The sequence below is a fragment of the Mauremys mutica genome, chromosome 6 (genome assembly GCF_020497125.1).
Source record: "Mauremys mutica isolate MM-2020 ecotype Southern chromosome 6, ASM2049712v1, whole genome shotgun sequence".
NCBI classification, from domain to species: Eukaryota; Metazoa; Chordata; order Testudines; family Geoemydidae; genus Mauremys; species Mauremys mutica.
Window position 1 is genome coordinate 57608375 of NC_059077.1, and position 19721 is coordinate 57628095.

At 38.8% G+C, this 19721-nt stretch overlaps 1 protein-coding gene across 6 annotated transcripts in view; it reads right to left on the minus strand.

The window, feature by feature from the left end:
* MCTP1 (multiple C2 and transmembrane domain containing 1) overlaps nucleotides 1-19721 on the minus strand; it is a 445369-nt gene that overhangs the window by 215660 nt on the left and 209988 nt on the right. For 5 of the 6 annotated variants that reach the window (XM_045022335.1, XM_045022331.1, XM_045022334.1 and 2 more), the window contains exons 3-6: nucleotides 16965-17107; nucleotides 10237-10316; nucleotides 9096-9204; nucleotides 1301-1339 (exon numbers count right to left, since the gene is read on the minus strand). In XM_045022335.1, coding sequence (XP_044878270.1) covers nucleotides 1301-1339; nucleotides 9096-9204; nucleotides 10237-10316; nucleotides 16965-17107 — 371 coding nt within the window. The remainder of the gene's footprint in view (nucleotides 1-1300; nucleotides 1340-9095; nucleotides 9205-10236; nucleotides 10317-16964; nucleotides 17108-19721) is intronic. The other variant, XM_045022332.1, reaches the window with a different exon arrangement.

A 19721-nucleotide genomic window follows, 5' to 3' on the forward strand; every position in this document is an offset into this window, starting at 1 on the left:
TGTAATATAGAATTGCTTTCTGCAATGACAGTACAGTTAAGTTTGTTATATACTAGAAAAGTAAACCATGATTTAAAAAAAAATAAGACTTGCCCTTGGATGGCTAATATGTTTTAAGGAATTTACAGGATAAACAGCTACACCTCTACCCTGATATAACACGACCCGATATAACATGAATTCTGATATAACATGGTAAAGCAGTGCTCCAGGGGGGCGGGGCTTCACACTCTAGTAAATCAAAGCAAGTTTGATATAATGCGGTTTCACCTTTAACGCGGTAAGATTTTTTGGCTCCCGAGGACAGCGTTATATCAAAGTAGAGGTGTATTCTCAAAATCAGACTTGGCAGTCAATTTCAAATCTTGGAGATGTTTTCCTACTTCTTTTTTTTTTAAAGATACATAAATAAAAATGAATACAACTCAAGAACAGTACCTATACTATACACAGTATATACTTCATCAGAAAGCACACTGTACTTCTGTGGTATCAGTTCCTAAAAAAAGCAACACAAACTTTTAAAGTGTGCACTAACTTTACAGAAATATGCACAGAAAATATGTAAAACTTAACTTTGTTTGGTATTGGTGATCTCAGTCAAAGTCTTAGTAGCCAGATATGTACATTGCATACACAACCATAACTGCTTACACTATGGTGGAGAGTGTTAGCAGAAAGGCCAACATCTGAACTGGCTTGGAGATAGGCCTATTCAGTTACCACTTGTTACTCCCTGACCTGGTCCCTCAAAATAATGGTTGAGGCACATTGTTGGAGTGGGGGTACAGTAGGAAAACTTGACTACTCTTGTTTCTCCTGTGTCTGTCCTGTGGTTAGAGGATTTAATTCCTTAGAACTATCAAGCTAGAAACATTTGCAAGCATAATTTCAGTCAATTAAAATCAAATTCAAAAAAATAGTTAAAGTGATATTGGGACACAAAGACCCCCACATATCTTTCAGCTTAGCACATGAACTTTTATTTTTAGGCCCTGTTGTGTACAAGAAAAAATACCATACATGATAGGTTACCAGTGTTAGGGAAAACATTGCCATGTTTGCCAGTTACATAAATAACTGGAAGTGTTTGGATGAATTTGAGAAAAGGTTGTAAAAACACATTTGAGTAGTTTCATTATTACTGAAAAGGCTCACTAAGTTGTCCCCAAAATTATATAAAAATATAACTTCATAGAGAAAAAATCCTGTGCCATCGCTTGCAATGCTAAGAGAGATATTTAGTATGAAATCTCATTCTTCTAAAATTAATGCTAAAAGACCACATGCTAAGAATTACCTTACTTGATCTTTTCCAACTCTTCCTCATTAGCATGGTCTGAAAATGAAATAAAGCATTTTAATTACCTTTTACTCTGACAGATATAGAAAAAAGGAGGCTAACTGTCTTCCAAAGGGACAATCCACATTTAACCACAGCTTCTGTTGTGACAACAGATATTTTCCAGTGACAATTACACAAGGCTGAAATCAAAGCAACTAGAACCATCTCTCATACTCAAGCAAACCCTTCAGATGGATTTGGTTCTCATAATATTTTTGGAGAAATTAGGATAATGAATGCGAAGAATGTCTAAAATAAAAAAACAGTAGGGACGTGGATAAAGCAATGAAAAAAATCAATTATTTTAAAAGCAATTGCAATTTTTGACTGATCACTTGAGTAATAAGCTTTGAATTTTAGGAACACATGCTCCAATACTTTAGAGTAGTCTAGTTCCTTTTTCACAGCAGATACAGCCACGGGTGGATACCTTCTGCATAATAGCATCCTTGGTTGGTGTGCAGCCACTATAGAATCTTTAATACTACCCTCCTATTAGTTAGTGGTGCTGGGGATATGGTCAGGGAAAAGGTGTGTGACTGGGGCTCCCATGTGTCTGGACAATCCCTGGCCACCTGTGCAGCCTTCAGTTTGATCTTCCTTGCTCCAGAGTCCAGGCTAGTGCCTGCTAATCCTAGGATCAGGTGAACACAAAGGCTGCTTAAAGAAGTTGTTCCCTGCCCATCTCCAGACTTGCACCAAGCACTCCTTGGCTGCTCAAGAGACTTTGGCCAATTGAAATTTTTCTGGATTTTATTTTCAGCTGGTAAGAAATTAGAACATTCTCAAAATTTAGTTGCTGTGCTATGAAGCACTGATCATGTTCTGCCTTTTCTATAATTAAATTTTATCCACAGTACTGAGAAGCAATAGGTTTCCTAAGGTGTCAAGTGTCTAGCCAGGATATCGTATACTAAAACTGCTAAAGAATTGAAGGTCTCTAATAACCTTTTATTATTGGCACACTACGCTTCTGGCATTAATCTTACAAAATTATGATATTTGTTCTGACTCGTTTTTAAACAAATGGGCCCACATGATATTCCCTGAATAATTTCTCAAAATTTAGCAATCCCAGAAATCATTCGCTATCGTTTCTGAGGGCGGAACTAGCATGGACACAAATTCTTAATCACTGAAAAGGATAGATTCTACTGGTCAGGATGCAGAGGGACAATTTAGCTGAGTTCCAACAGCCACATCAAGCATTTTATTTGAGCAATTAAGTTGTGTACCTTATATTCATAAAAAGGTTAATGTTATTTTAGCAATGTAAGTTTTCATTTAGTGTGAACAAAGAAAATGGCATTAAGTTCACTGAAACTCTCTTTGTCTCTTGCAAAATAAGCAAATGGTGCACTATGCTTAATTTTAGTCACTTTTTTTTTCAGGTGGCCAGAAAAGAGATTTAAAATATGAGATTTCACTGCCAGGAAATAAAAATAGTGCATGGAGGAAAAAAAGTGGAGGGGAAGAAAGATGCATGTTATTGATACTCTTAAAATAAATGATGAGACTTTTCCATACCAAAAATAAAACCTTGTTTAACTGGAAAATTGAAGAAAACTAGTTAACCCATGTGTATTTATTTAAGCTGCTAAGGATAGTTTAAACCTAAAGGGCCAAATTCTGTCCTCAATAAATAATACTCAAATCTTAGCAAGTACTTTTCATCCACAGATGTCAAAGGGCTTTACAATGTTGGGTAAGTATTATTATCTTTATTTTTACAAACAGGAAAACTGAGGCATAGAGAAGTTAAGTAACTTGACTAAGATCACACTCTGAGTCAATTGCAGAGCCAAGACTAGAACTCAGATTTCCTGAGTCCTATTCAGTGTTCCACACTGCCACACACTCAATACAGTGTGTTTTGGATCATATCCTAAGTGAGGAGAGAATTGGGCCCCAAGTCTAAATCAGATAGAAATCTAATACTATTTAATCTCTGAGAAATGTACTTTATATTCTAGCTACAGAAACGCATGATTGTACGTTGGAGCTTATCAATATTAAAACATAGGCTGTTGCAGTACAAGTTTAAAGTTGTAGTAATAACAATCTGATCAACTTTCCTTAGAAGTCAGTAAAATAAATGCATAAAACAAAACAGATTGATAGATGAGCTGCAGGAAATGGTATCATTTGAAAACATTCCATGACCTGAATCCATTCCACTCTTTCATTTTCTTTTTCTGTGATATTATTAACCTTTAGGCAGATACATAAATATTACAGAGGTAAAACATAATAGAATTCAAGGGAATAAACAAAACAGCTGCATTTTAACAATGGGTATATTTTTTCTAAAAATCAAACTAAGATTATGCATCGTTTGGGATAAACCACTTCAGAAACAAATCAGTACCACAGATTTTATTTGCATTCATCAGTAACATCCTTTTAACATTCGTATATTTGAGAATTTTTAGCTTTTATTTTATTTTTAATCTTCTAACATTAGCCAAGCAGTTTATAGTTCTAGAAGACATAAAGGAACATGCAGCTCAAACGAACTTACAGTTACTTTGTAAGTTCTCCAGTGATGAAATCTGTGCATTGAACTTTGCTAGAAAAAGAGCTAGAAAAAATCTCATGCTTGCATAATAGCACAAATGACCATGATACAGACACAAGTTTACAAGAGGCACACCAATATGCTTTTCAGATCAGTATGCATGCAGTTGTAAATTATATATATGCCATGCTTTACATTACACTTTACAAAACAAATATTTATCATAAACAAATGCAGTGAGTTAAAAAAACCAAACAAGCTTTATTCTTACATGACTCAGATAATTTTAAAGCTAATTTTAGGCCTCATTTTTTCCAATTAGATTTTTTAAAATCTAAAATCATTCATACAGTACTGCTTAATTTTTGTAATTAGAAATAGCATTTTTCTAGTGTTTCTCATATTTTATTTTTCTCAACTCTTCTTTTGCTTGCATTGATTATCCAAACTGCCAGTCTACACAATGACAAATGATTCAAACTGCATTATTCATGTAAGCAAAGGACAGTGTTAGCACCACACAGTAAATACACAAGATTTTCTGATTTAGAATTGTTGGAACTAGTGCTACTGCAACTAATATATATTTAGGATCCATTTCTGGAAAGCAACACAAGAAAAATAGCTTTTATAGTTAAAATGGCCCTAAAACTATAGAACTACAATTTTTATTCATGATATTTTAATAATACATTGTGAATGTACTTATACCAATATTGTACTGAATTTCTTTTAAGCCAAGGTCTCTTTTTTCTCCTAGAAGAAATATTGGAAATGTAGAATATTTAGCATAATTTTACACAGTTTCTACTATCTCACACTTCCCAGTACCTAATATGCTTTCACAGATTTTCTGTATTTTCGAAAGTGACAATTTTTTATGTGAGGAAACTGGATACATCAGCTGCAGATCTGAAGGAAGATCCTCTCACCAACCAGTATTTTTGACATTGCATCCCATCAGAACTTCTCTCAGGCAGATAAACCAGAGAAAGTGCTCCATAGCACTGGAGAGGAGAGCGAGTGCGTGCAAGACTGGGTGTCGCTCACCTCTCCTTTGGGTATTTCTAAGCTACAAAGGCTGGGAACCCTAAAATCAAACACCTACTATTCTTGAATCAATACTGTTTGATGTTTTCAGTGTTCCACATTTGTATCACACATCTGTTTGCACAGATAAGAATATACAACATGCTTAAAAATATTTTCACCACCTCTGGGACTAACTCTAAACCGACTGTGTTTCCCTACAACATAGAACCAAAACACCTCAACATTTCACAAATGGGATAAAAGGATGTGGCTCCATCCACTACTCAGTCACATTACTCTTGATAGACCATCAAAAGTTAACACTTGAAGCCTTAGCTTTTTTCAACACACTATGGTTAAATATTTAGCCGCCATGATACTCCAAATCCTTCTGGTTTGGGGAGCAAAAGATCATATCACGCTTTATAATCTGCATCACAAATGCATCAGACAACATTATAGTTCAAAGGTTCATAATTACTGGCAATGTTTGTTCGGGAGAGACTGAAGAGAGGAACAGAATCCATGCAGGAGGCACGAGTACCAAGACTAATCTCCACTGCCGAATGATGATGTAAAAGTTGCAGAGCTCCTAGTGCACTATCCTTCAGGTCAGTAGCATAGGGATACCCTACCCATGGAACCTAAGGATGTTTCTGAACATGTTTCTAAAACACAATACTTCTAACTCCAGTATTTAGAACTATTAAACCATGTTTGGAGATGCTCCAAAGATTTCAGTCCTATTCCAAAGTACAGTTTAATAAGTATACTGTACCAATACAGATGGCAGAATATAAAGGAAAATTATTTACTCAAACACTACAGACCATCTGCTCTCATTACTTACTCTGGGACCATATATGTTATTTGAATAATTATTTTACAAGGACCACATCTTGCCTATGAAGATGCATAGGAGTAACTAAGGGAAAGGTTTTGCTTTAAATCTCTAATATAATTAATTGTCTCGTGAATCTCATCTACATTTAATTCCCTGAAAACTACCCTCATTATTACAAGACCTTTTAAAAGAACACCTTAGGATGATGATTTAATTGGAATGAAATAAGTTTTTTAAATCTCTATGTATAAATAAAATAAATAAGTAAATAACAGGGAAGCTGAACACAAGATACATTGCATCTTGAATCTTTAAATAATTGATGCATTCCTATGAACCAACTCAGTGTTAAGTTGGTAAGTCCTCTTTCACTCATGGTGACACAAACTCTTTTAATGTAACTTTGCTAGAACTTTACTCCAATATGCATAGCTTGGCATGCTATTTTTTAAAAAGAAATTCCATCCTCATATTACAAATAGAATAATGAAGGTCGCAGACCTCTTCAAAATAGGAGGTATCGAACGATCACAGTTTGAATGGAAGAATAATATTGTCCCTTTTGCTAAAATAATATATAGAAAGTAAATGGAGTTGAAGATCTAATATAACAGCATGTCTTCCTGTTGCTACCATCATAATCCACTGAATCTGGAAGAGGCTGCTAGCCAGCCAACCTATGCACTCCTGTCCCTTCTCACATTCAATTTCTATCCCATAAGGTAAAGATCCTGTTGAGGGGCAGGAATGAAGAAGCCATGCTGTTATGAGATGATATTCAGAATATTTAGATTTCACTGTGTAATGGATGGTTATTCTTCCTGAACAGTGACTAGCACAATATATGTCTGTGTTTGAGTATGTGTGTAAAAATAAAAAAAAAATCTGTAGAATGTTACTTTCTACATCAGAAGTTTTCTTTCTTCTGACTGTTAAACTTTGAGCAACAGGGTTGTTGCCAAATAGCTCAGTAATACCTGCTTTTAATGACAAATTTTAATCTCAGATATGTTTTACAATTTATCAGAAATACTTGTCATGATGCAAATTTGTAGGATATTGTGCTGAGCAAAATGGATGAAGCAATTGTTTAAAAGAGACAATGCATTTTCATTTTTTGAATATGCACACAATAGGTGTGTCTTTTTTTCAGACAACTCTTACATAATATCATGAGGGTGCTTAATGGTGAGAGAATTGTTTTCAGAATTCTAACTCTACAGCATTCCAAGTACCAGGCATACACATTCATGTATTGGTGGTTTAACTATAGCTGGAGGAAAAATGAAAAACAGTGTTTTAGTCCTCCACAGCCTTCCTCATCTTGTAAGTAGATAGTCTTGTTGGAGTGTCATACAACTACTATGTACTACTTACTACAGTCCTGTATTAAACAGGGTAAAATACAGCCTGCGGAAGACGATGGAGACAAACTTTTTTTTCTGTTCTCCTACCTACTTAATCACTTAGCTTGGTTTACTTGACCTTTGATGGTTGCTTCAGGTAGTAAGACTTTTTTTGTTTGATTGTTGGCTGTGGTGGGCGGATTTTACACTCCCTACTGAACACCCAGAAGATTAAAAGGATTGTTTCAATTTTGGTGTTTAGGAATGAGTACTAAATATTTCTTGACATCTATTTCACATAAAATATATTTATAATTCAGAACAAAGACAAATATGTCAACCCAAATTCCATGAACCACTGGATATGTTCTTATGTGGCGAATGGAAAAGGCAGTGGGGAGGATTTACCATCATACAGTGGGCCTCAAAACTCATCTCACTATATAACTTGTGAAGAGGCTGATGCTGCTTTCCAGAAAGGATTCTCTCCACTTCCTTTGTGAAATTCTAGGGGGTAGACTAAGGTTTCCCATTAATTTGAATAGAGGAGTCCTTCATGAGATTACAACAATTTTCTGCCCCTGTGGTAGTAAAAATGTGTGTTATAGGAAAGAGAATCCATGTTATTTTACAGGTACTGTTCAAACTGTAGTTAATTTCTACATTTCTAATTTAGTTAAATTTCTAATGTAAATTGGCCAGCAGCGCTTGTAACTCAAAAGTCAACAGGAGAAAAGATCCCAACTAAATGCTAAATTTACATTATATTGGCATTTGGAAAAACCAAAGGATAACATTTTCAAAATCACCTACGTGTCTTAGACTCGAAACTCAATAGGACATACACTTTCAGAAATTTTACACAAAAGATCAAATTTAATGACAGAGGTAATAATAAAGGGGTCCACAAAAATATAAAATTGGCAAATCCTGTAGGAAAGCTCAAGTTTTCCGCATCTAATGGTCAAAATGCCAATAATGTCAACATTTTCCAGTGTTTTAAAGTGCCCATTTTGTTCTTACTACTGTAGCCTCTCGGATTCTATGAAATGTCATCCTTTGAATGAAAAGTGATAGCTTTGCAGTCAGCATAAATAAATAAAAGCAAATATGCTCAGGAATAAAAACTGACACAGTATACACATTAATTTTTCATTACTTAACTCTCTCATATTTTTAAAAGCTATAGTTACATCCATGTTCTGTACTGGAAACTAAATAAAATTATTTCTCTTTATATATTTTAACTGAAAATGAGAGAGAACTAGTTTATGAAGTTGTGAATCAGGTTTAATATGTTGCAAATTTCACAGATTCTTTCTTGAAGCAAATAGCTACCTGGTAAAAGCTTGACAATGAAAATCCATCCTGACCAAAAAAATGCTTATTTAAGTTATTTAATGTATTTATTTTTGTGCTGCTCCCAATCTCTGAATCCTTGTTCTTGACCATCATTTTTGTGCCATGCCCTTGTCTTTTACATGGCATGATGGATAAGTAAATTACATTAAGTGTAGAAAAGAAAGGGTCATTTTATTTATGGCACTTTACTAAGACATCAAAAAAATATCCAGTGTTTTCACAATTAAATGCCAAGAAGCAGAAATTCTAATTATTACAAGTTTCCCTCTTCATTCCAACACTGGAATATGTCTGAAATGTTGACACTGCAGCACTAGGTCCAAAATTCTTTAACAAGAAAATGGTTCATCAGTGCACTTCCATATTAATTACTAGTATTCACCTGGAATTTTGTTTGAGACTGTTGTACATTTATGTTCCACCCGGATCCCTCACTGTTTTCACAAGAGGATCTGATATGAAGTATGACACTTTTGCTCAAATGCATGATAAACACTGATCAATAGTGTCTACTTATAACAAATTTGTTTCAAGATTGCAGTCTCTTCTTCTTATGCTACTAATCATATGACCATGGAAGGATCACATTATCTATGTTCTGTAAGCGAAAACAGATTAACACTTACTTGTTGAAACTTTTAAACTTACCACTTCCCTCTGTCCTTCTTTGGGAGCCAGTAGAACTGATAATAATATAGATCCCAGATCATGGTCAGGGTAGTGAGGATCCTTCAAAGACAAGGTAATATCTGTTTGCCTAGAAGACCAAAAGACAAACATTTATTCTGAATTTCGAGCACCAGTTTAATGATGATTCTGAAGCATCAGGCTCAACAGAATCCACATTTTATATGAAACAACTTAGAAAATAATTTTTAAAAAATCAATTACTTTAATGAGTTTTAGTTTATTTCTGTTCTTAAGGACAGACATCTAAATACATTTTTGTAAGAGCCAGCATGTCTCAAACCTAGATCTGCTGAGCTGCCAGGCAGTGAACATCTCCATACTGCCACCCTGCAGCAGCTATAACCAGCTCATGTACCAATATCCATGACTTGCTGTGGACACAGATCATGGGAAGTCCTGCCTCAAGAGGTCTGCAAGGCAGCAGCCTCACAGCTCCCTGCTGTATATAAATCCAAGAGCTGTTCCAGGAAGTGTCCTGGCAACAGCACACATCTCCTGTAGCTGCCACAATCATTCCATTCATGCTCTTGAAGTCCTGGCTTCAACCTTCAGTCCTGGCTTCATTTGGACCTTTCCTCCTGACCCAGCCGTTGAAACCTGACTCAGACTCTGATCCTTGGTATCAACCCCAGCCTGGAACTTGATTATGAATTCCTCTGTTACTCTCAGCCTCAGGTTTGACCTTGCTCAAACCCTTGGTCCCAACTGCCCTTTTTGGGATCCTGACAATTTCACACTTTCCAAGCAGCTTGTATATACTGAAGCAATTCAATCAGAAGAAAACTAAATTTAAGAACAAGATGCGGTACAGCTCAGAACAACAAAAACCATGGGAACAGAAATAAAATGGCTGTCTCCTAAGCCATCTGTAGATACTGCAGCAAGTGTTATGTATGATGACTTAACACAGTATTATTAACATTAATGTTACAGCAATGCTCCAAGGCTACGTGTCCTTTCACTGTTAGCTGAATTGGCAGAGGCTAGTTATTTTTAAGCATCTTGAAAATTCTATTTGCAATGCCACATGGATGAGATTAGTTGACACCTCAAGGACTGTGCATATATGACTCCATGGACTTTCACACCTACATCATACCTGTTTAATTCTAGTAACGTGAGATCCATAAAAGCTGAGCCAATAAAGTCATCCTGAAATCCAAAATCATAATCGAAGACCTAAGACATACAAGAGAAGAAAGTATTCCAGTATTAGAAAACTTTTTTTGAAACTTCCTTAATTAATAAATGTTTCTTAAGTGTCCATTTCTCAGAGTGGATTTTCATCCTGTTAAAGCAGGATTACCATAGGGTTCATGCCTATCTGAGGTAAGTAAATTAAAATTTGAAGCTGCTCATTTAAAGTTCTATGTGCCTACTTCTGGAAATGTCCAAGGAACTATCAGATCTGGACTGCATAAAATTAATAATATCAGCCTTCTATGACAGAACAAGCCATTTTATAACAAATCCATTGAGACTGAAGAGGAAAAACAGATGCAAGAGATAAAAAAAAACAACACAGATTCAGCATCCAGATTATGAATTATACCTAAATTGTTGCATTGAGTAATTCTAAAAAGCACAGGCTGGAGGGCTGAGATATAGTTGCCAGAAGCAAATGGACTGTGGTGGAAGTATTAGTACTGATAATACACCGCTAGCAGTATAATTTTGCAAGGTGCTTTATAGAATTTTCTTTAAAAAGGAATTACAATCTAAATGAAGCAATTACGAAATTTACATATGGGGATTTTTATCACGGAAAAATGAATAAATCAGTATGCGGTGGCTGTTAGCTGACTTGTCTACCACGAGAGGATGACAGATCTCATGAAGCATCTAAACCAGGGTGGCCAAACTGTGGCTCATGAGCCATATGCAGCTCTTTTACAGTTAAAGTGCAGCTCGCAGACCTCCCCTCTCCATTCTCCACCTACCAGACGGGGGGTAGGAGGGGGATGTTGACGTTATCTGATTTAAGTATGACCATGCAAACCATTGTTGCTACCATTGTTATATAAAAGCAACAAATCTTATACAAAGTGTGACACATGGCCAGAAATGGTTAAGCAGCTTACAGGCTAAATGACCCAAAGCCAACCATTAGAGACGTGTTTAGAAGAGTATGTAACCAGTAATTAGGGCCATTCCATGGTAGATAGGCTAGAACTTTGAAATGCAAACCTATATTGTCTTGCATCTGAAGAAGTGGGTATTCACCCACGAAAGCTCATGCTGCAAAACGTCTGTTAGTCTATAAGGTGCCACAGGATTCTTTGTTGCCTATATTGTTAGAAATTGGAGGCGATACTAATTGTATGTGTACCCATATCTTGTCAAATGTTAGCCATGTAAACACACTGTTCCTGTCTGTCACGATAGCTGTTGATTTAAAGATCAAAAGGGAATATTAACATCTAGATGAATCTTGGGTGAAATAATGTCACTGTCTATATGTCTCTTTAAAGTTTGTGATAGACTGCCTAATGGATGAATTGCCTTGTGTTAATTTGGGTAGCTAATTACCAGTGACGCTTAGGAAATAGGTCTACATCAAAGTATCCATGATTGCCTATTGTTTGCCTAAGGCAGGCCTGCACAACATACGGCTCGTGGGCTGCATGGCTGTGCGGCCCGCGGGGGGATTCTGAATCCCCCGCACACGGCGCTCTGCGGGCACCCCAGAGCCCTTTGAATCCCAGCCACGGCAGAGAATCAAAGGGCTCTGCGCTGCCCACAGCGGCAGCGGGTAATCAAAGGGCTCTGGTTTGCCCGCAGCCGTGGGGAGCCCAGAGCCCTTTAAATCCCAGCTGCGGCGGGAAATCAAAGGGCTCTGCGCTGCCTGCAGCAGAGGGCAGTCCAGCGCCCTTTGAATCCTGGCCCGCGGCCGCTGATTGCCCCCTCCATGGACCCCTGCCCTAACTGCCCCCCAGGACTCCCACCCCCTATCTAACACCGCTGGTCCTTGTCCCCTGATATCCCTCTCCCAGGACCCCACCCCCATGTAAATGCCGTTGCTCCTTGTCCCCCAATTGCCCCCTCCTGAGATCCCTGCCCCTAACTGCCCCTTGGGACCCCAGCCCCTATCTAAGCCTCCCTTCTCCTTGTCCCCAACTGCCCCCTCCTGAGATCCCCCCAACTTCCCCTCAGGACCTCACCCCCACCTGTCCCCTGATGAACCCCTGAGACTCCCATGCCTATCCAACTGCTGCCTGTCCTGACTGCCCCCCCGAACCTCCGCCCCATCCAACCCCCACTGCTCCCTGTCCCTTGACTGCCCCCCAGAAGCCCCTACCCCTTCTCCAACCCCCAGCCCCCTTACCGTGCCGCTAAGACCAGCGTGTCTGGCTCCATGCACCTCCAAACACGTTGCTGCCATGCTCCCCCATGGAGCCCACAGCCCACCCCCCGTCCCCCAGCACCTGCCTTCCAGATTTGAACACCTCAAAATTCAGGAGTGCTCAAGCTCAGTTTGGGCAGCTGTTACTTCATTTCTCCCAAATCAAATATACTGATCCACTGTAACTTGCTGTAGAAAAAGTAGGATAAAATTGAGCAAGAAATGCTTATTAGGACTGGAATTGCTATTTTCAACAGCCATTGCCTTTTTGTTTGTTTGAAAGGAAGACAGTGGTATTGCATTGGCAAATTCCCCATAGAAAGAAAGAGTGGAACAAAAGAATAATAAAGGCACCTCAACTTTTCCTCATTTATGGAGGACAGGCTTATAATATGCATCCAGATATCCTCCAATCACACAAGCTGAAAATTGTTCCACTTTACTGCAGCTCTGTAACCATATGGGAACCAATCCTGTCTGTGTTTTGTGCACATCCAAAATTCCGGCTGAATGACCCGCCCTGGGAGCGAGTTACCAGTGACCCAGGGGTGGCTGGGAGGTGTGTGGTCTGGGGTGGCAGGAGGTGTGTGGGGGGCATTGGTGGGGGGGAGCCCAGGGCTGGGGCAGCAGCGGGGTGTGGGGAGGGCACTGGTGGGGAGGAAAGGGGGAAGCCCAGCGCTGGGGCGGCTGTAGGTGGGGGGAGAGCCCAGGACTGGGGCAGCAGGTGGGTACAGGGAGGAGCCCAGGGCTGGGACGAGGGGCAGACAAATTTTTTTTTGCTTGGGGCAGCAAAAAACCTAGAGCCGGCCCTGCCGGGTTCCCCAGCCACCAGAGCACCGGGCCCTTTAATTTGCCCCTGAGGGCTCCCAGCCACCTCTTCAGCTGGGAGCCCCTGGTTGATTTAAAATAAAGTATCACCTCCCCACCCCCAACCTTCCTTTTTGGCCCACAACTGTTTTGGTGGGGCGGCGCTGGGGAAGGAGGGTTTGTTTCCGCAGGGCTGGGCGGCCCTGGGGCGGGGTGTTTCTGCGGGGCAGGGAGGTTTCAGCCCTCACCTGTTTTCTTTGGAGGAATGTGGCCCTCACCGCTTTACGAGTTGTGCGGGCCTGGCCTAAGGACTCCTAACTGTATAAAGATGCCTTGGGCCCCAATTCTTTTTATCTCAGATCTACTTAATGCTTCAGGCAGTGGAAGTTTAAGCCCAAGATTGAGATCTCCAATCCCAAATTGGAACACCCGGAATATAAACATTGGACTATAACCTATGAACCAATTCTGAAAGAACTCTTTGAACCTACAAAGCTCACCATCTCTGCTATGAATCTGGATCTCAAAAACCATTACAAGTTACACTGAATCTCAAGAATTGTACTTATGTCTGTATGTATATTGATCTTTTAACCAATACTCTCTCTCTTTTCTTTTTTAATAAATTTTACTTTAGTTAGTAAGAATTGCCTGTAAGCGTGTATTTGGGTAAGATCTGGAATATTCATTAACCTGGGAGGTAATGTGTCCGATCCTTTGGGATTGGTAGAACTTTTTTATATGATGAATAAGATTTTCAGTAATCCTCATCATATTTGACTTGGGTGTCTGGGTGGAGGCCCAAGGCCGCATTGTTTTAAGGGAACTGTGTTGTTGGCTTCTGGGTAACCAGTGAGTTATTATAGAAGCTGTTTTGTGCTGACTTGGTAAATCCAAGTATTGGAATATCCACCAGCTTTCGAGATTGCCTGCTCCTTTATTTGCAGTTCACCCTAATTGAGTGATCTCAGCTGGCTCCCCTGGGACTCCAGTCACAGGTGAAGATCAGGACTTCTGCCTTGCAACGAGGTGGTGGGGTAGGGGCTTCTGCCCAGTGGGGAGGGGGTCCTCGGGGCTTCAGCCTTGTGGGGTGCACCTGCTGGGACTTAGAGCTTCAGCAGAGCAAGGCTGAAGCCCTGAGGCCTGTCAGGCACCTCCTGCGGGGATGAAACCCTGAGCCCGGCAACTGCGCCCCTTCTCTCAAACTTCTGAAGATTGTTGTATGTGGCTCAGAGGATGAGTAAGTTTGGCCACTCCTGATCTAGACAAAACTCTTACAGAAACCTGGAGAGGAGTCTGTGGCCATTGTACATATTAGTGCCAATGGTGCGGGGATAATTATCCTCTCTCATGTTAAAAGCCGGGGAAAGGACCTTGTTGAGGATATGAATAAGAAAAGAAAAGAAATGAAACAAAGAAAACACAACTGTTACAAGTTACACAAACAAAAATCTAGAAAAGTAAGGGCCCAGTGATGCCACCTTTACTCATGTTAACTCCAATAGAACCGCTACTGAAGATGGCATAAATCAGGCTTTGAAATATCACAACATTAACATTATATCAGATAATATAGAACAGTGTAAAGGACATGCAACAAACTGCATGATCTCTGTCTGATTCACTAACAAATCATTACCTGGATAGTGAGAGAGAAAGTTATTCTTAATCAGATGCATTCCAATTAAATCTCACAGGTAAGTAAATATGAAAAAGCTAACAACCATACCTATGTGAACACCAAGAGCCTCAGTGTTCCCCTTTCCCACAATATATACTCTATAAAAACAAAGACAATGGGTTTATTTACTCTGCTAATGAAGATACAGGCAAAGGATGAGTTTAAAAAAATTGGAGAAAAATGCATTTCTTGGATGCTTATCTACATTCAATTCCAACTGACTTTTACACACATCTTAAAATACAGATCTTGAAGATGAATTACTAAGTTCTTAACTCACATATCAAGATGAAAACTTGTTTTAAAATCAACTTTTGCAGCTGTGTATCATTTTCTGTGAGATATAGTATTTGAAATTCAGCTGTTTTGTTCAGAGTACAAACACATCATTGTATGAAGCAGTACAGCCTCCCCTGAATGACCAAAATGCTTTTTACTGTTCCTTTGAGCCACTGTAGTAATTTGATACCTTAGGGGGGGGGACTGCAGTTATTCTTGACACACAACTGGCCAAAACAAGCAGTAGTTTATATAAATGTTTCCCACTTATATTGTTTCCCTCTCTTTCACCCCGTAAACCTGATCGCTCATTCAAGTCTCTAAATAAGAGTGGTAATGGAGCATCAATGAATTACAATTAATTTCAACAGTGCTTGATACTGATGCACTTCTTTATCAGAGTAAAACACAGCACATTACTGAAGGAATCTGCCAGTGCAGAGCCAAATTCAAAGAAGGTTTGAGTGGTCCTTGTCTCTCAAGTGTTCAGTTACTTTCACTGTTATCAATTTCCAACTCTTTCAGTGGGGAACAAAACACAAGCTAAGCTACACTGTCCTCAATTCAGAATGATGAGATTAAACATCACGTTGTTTCAAATCAATTATAGAAGTCTAAATATTGTTATTTTTTAATTAAATCTCTGTGAGATCTTAAGTATTACTGATCTAGGTTTGTGCTGGTGCAGGTACAATACTGCAGGTTTTATAAATGATTTTCCTCCTGCCCAGAGGTGATGGAGTTTGTGCTTGACTTTTTATCCAGCATCTTACATAAACTTAAGGACCCTATTGCCAGGAAGACATTGTAAGCTCTTTTGGACAGGGACTTTTTGCTCTGTGTTTGTACTGCACCTAGCACAACAGAGTCCTGGTCCATCCCTGGGGCTCTTTAACATGATCTCAATACAAATACAAAAATGGTACCTCAGATCCCAGTTTCCCTTCAACTTTGGATTAAGTCCTTTTTTTTTGTTTGTTTGTTTTTTTAAATAACCGCTCTCTTTTTAATGATTGACTGGTTCAAGGTATACTGCAATCCTGCAAGGCGCTGAGCACACTCACACCCAAGGAAAACAATATAAAGCAATGCAAAGCATATGTAAAAAAAAGACACCTTATTTATTTATGAATATCAAAAACAATGGAAGCTGAGAACTCAGCACCTGGCAGGATCAGGCTCAAAATATCCTTCAGCAAAGAACAGTTTTTTAATATGCCAGAAATGTTTTTCATGTAAAAATTATCCTACGTATAGTGGTATTCCCATAAATATAAATTAAAAACATTATCTATAAAAAACTCATTTAATTTTTCCCCCTTTTCTTTACTAATAACAATAGACTATTAAAACTGAAGAGTTTTGTAAGCCCAATTTACATTTTTTATTTCTTAATTTTGCATTTCACTCAACTTGAATAAGAAATACAGACGTCTTCTTTTTAATCAGTTTCACTTTCTGCACTAGCACACTATTGTTTAAAATGACATGAAAAAGATGTATTTAAATTTTAAAAATTGATTTACTTGATTTGATAAAAATATAATGAAAGTCATTACCACTGTTCTGCTAAAAAAATACTTTAGTGCATAAAAATTAGCTGACCGTGTCTCTTTATGAAATGTAGAATTACATGATAATTTTTTCAGGGATAAAGAACAGTATCTTGAATTGTTTAGTAAAACTTCTACAGAAGTAAAATAAATGAATGGCTCACCTTTATATACAATGGTTCCCTAGGGTGATCAATAAGAATGCAAGTTTTTTCCTCCCACACAGGATTGAGGTTCTTGTGTATAGTTTTACTTCTAAACACTTCTTTTCCTCCAATTTTAAACTTGACATATGGATCACTGGTCCCTGTTAGAGAGAGAGAGAGACACTGATGCAATTTAATTACATAACTTCTGTGTACATTAGAAATTTAAATCACCCTAAAATGAATTAAATATAATTTCACTGACAATATGAACTTTGGAGAGAAGAAAATAGAGTTGATAGAGGAAAAACTAACTTTTTGTTACTTTAGGATTTTATTTTATACAATCGGTAGAACAATGGGAAAATATGAAGGGTGAAATTCTGGTCCTATTGAAGTCACTAGCAGAACTCCAATTGATTTTATTGTGTCCAGGATTTTACCTTTAATTTGGGAAGCTTTTCTTCCACTACCATGAATAAGCAAATTCCCCCACCCCACTCTCAATACCACACCCCCACATCCACATCCACACAGGTTTAGTTTCTAAACTCACTCCCTTCCTGCAGTCATCCCCACTTCCCATCTAAGAGAGGCTCCAACCCTTGTTAATTGTAATTAAATCATTCTGGCACCAGCTCTCGTGCGGTTTCTTCCAAAGTTGTACTCTCTACACTGTCAAAGAGGGACTTCAATGCCTACACTAAGAAAGCATTAGGAATGGCAATTTTCAAAGGCTTTTATATCATAAATACAGTTTAGCGTATGACCTACATTTCTGTTTAGTTGCAATTGTGCTGTTCTAAGTTCCTGGTTTGATGGTGCCCTGACAGAATCAAACTGGTAAAGTGCAAAAAGACTACAGCTCTTTCCCTGTACTTTTTAAATATAAAATTTAATTTTATAATTTTGTAAAAATCTTGGAAACATTAAAATTGGGTAAACACTCCCAAGACGCCAATCAATTTTAACCTACTTTTGTAAAATTTAATTTAAATTTCATAAAGGGTGCTGAATTGACTGCAATTTTGCTGATTCTCCATCAGTTAACTGTCTGCAACAAAACATTTCATCCAAGACAATTTTAAAATAAATGCAATACCTTCAATGACATCACAATTAGAAGATGCGAGAAGAAACCGCTAACACAGAATGTAGAACTTTTCCAAATTTTCTTATTTATATTTTTGTATAAATAAGAACTGCAAAAAGTTTATAATCATATCCACAAAAATTTAATAAATGAATTTTGTGAAACGACTTTATACCGCTAAACAAAAATAAGACTTTTTACACTGCTGTTTGCAGTATTTTATCTAGCCACTAGATGGCACTGTTGTTTACCTAAAAACTATACACTCTATTCAAAACCATAGCGGTGGGTCTATTTCAAGCAGGTTTAAGTCTAGTTCATTTATTATAATACGATCTTAGTTTCATTGGCAACACAATGTATGGGTTCAATGATAAGAAATAGTTAGTCAACCAATTCCTTTACTCTTCTACTGATGATGAGGCTCTTCAGGGTAAAGATCATGTCTTTTTGAATCATAGAATCATAGAATTCAAGATCAGAAGGGACCATTATGATCATCTAGTCTGACCTCCTGCAAGATGCATGCATTTGTTCTGTAAAGCATCTAGAAAATTTTGGGTGTATGTAACAAAATAAACGATAGTAATAATAGCTAAAACAGTTTGGCCTCATGCCCAAACATAAAGTTTCCCCCACCCCTTCACTGTTAAGTGTACCAGCTGTCTGCTTAGCTGTTGCCTTTCATGCTGCATTTCACAATACATCTACACTAGCGACCATACATGTGTCCATGCATCCATCTAAACTCCAGACATTTGTGACTGAAGGTGAGTAAGCGAGCACCCCTGAGGGGCATGGGTAAGTATATGTCTTTGGCTGTGGCACAGCTTTCTACCTGTGCCAGTTTGCAGTGTGGACAGGGCAAAGGGGTGTGCACCAGAGCATGCATTTCAATAGTCCTCCACCCGCCAGTCCTACAGTGCACTGTACCCATTTTTGCCTGACCCTTACCCAGTCTATAAGGGTCCCTGTCCCTCCCCCCGCCCCTTCCATTTTCATTGGTAGTAGTGAGTTGATCACCTCAGAATACCTTTCCACTACACTTTTTACAGATCAATGCAGGTGAACATGCATCCTGCTCAGAGAGCAGATGCCTGGTCTACCGACCACACCATGTGCTGATCAATGTACAGTCAGAGTACACCATCATCCACCTGGGGTAGCACAAATATTCACCTCTACCTGGAAATTTCACAAAGGCTGGAGTAGGTGGGCAGCTCAGCAGATTCTGGCTCAGTGCCAGGAACCCGAGGCTCCTTTACAGAAGGGCAAATGACTCCAATAGTCACTTTGGAGGAATCATCATCGATGCCCCCTTTTACAATGAGCTGGACTTGGTGCGGTCAAGGGCTCCCAATATAGAGCCTGAAGTGGCTCATAACTGCCTCCTCAACCCTGCTGGCCTCACTGTCCAACGGGATGCTGATGAAGGCCAGAGTGAGGAAGCAGCAGAGAGCACAGAGGATGCCCTGGAAGACGAGGAGCACATGATTCGGCACTGCTAGCTGGAGGAGCCCCCTGTGTATGAACCAGAGGAGGAACCACAAGCTACAGCAGGAACCAGACCTCAAGGCAGGTAAGTTACAATGGACTCACACCAATATCTCCTCTTGTTCAGATGCTACTCTCCTGATTTTAAGCCCAAACCCTGCTCTGTTTCAACCCTTATATGGTCCCCA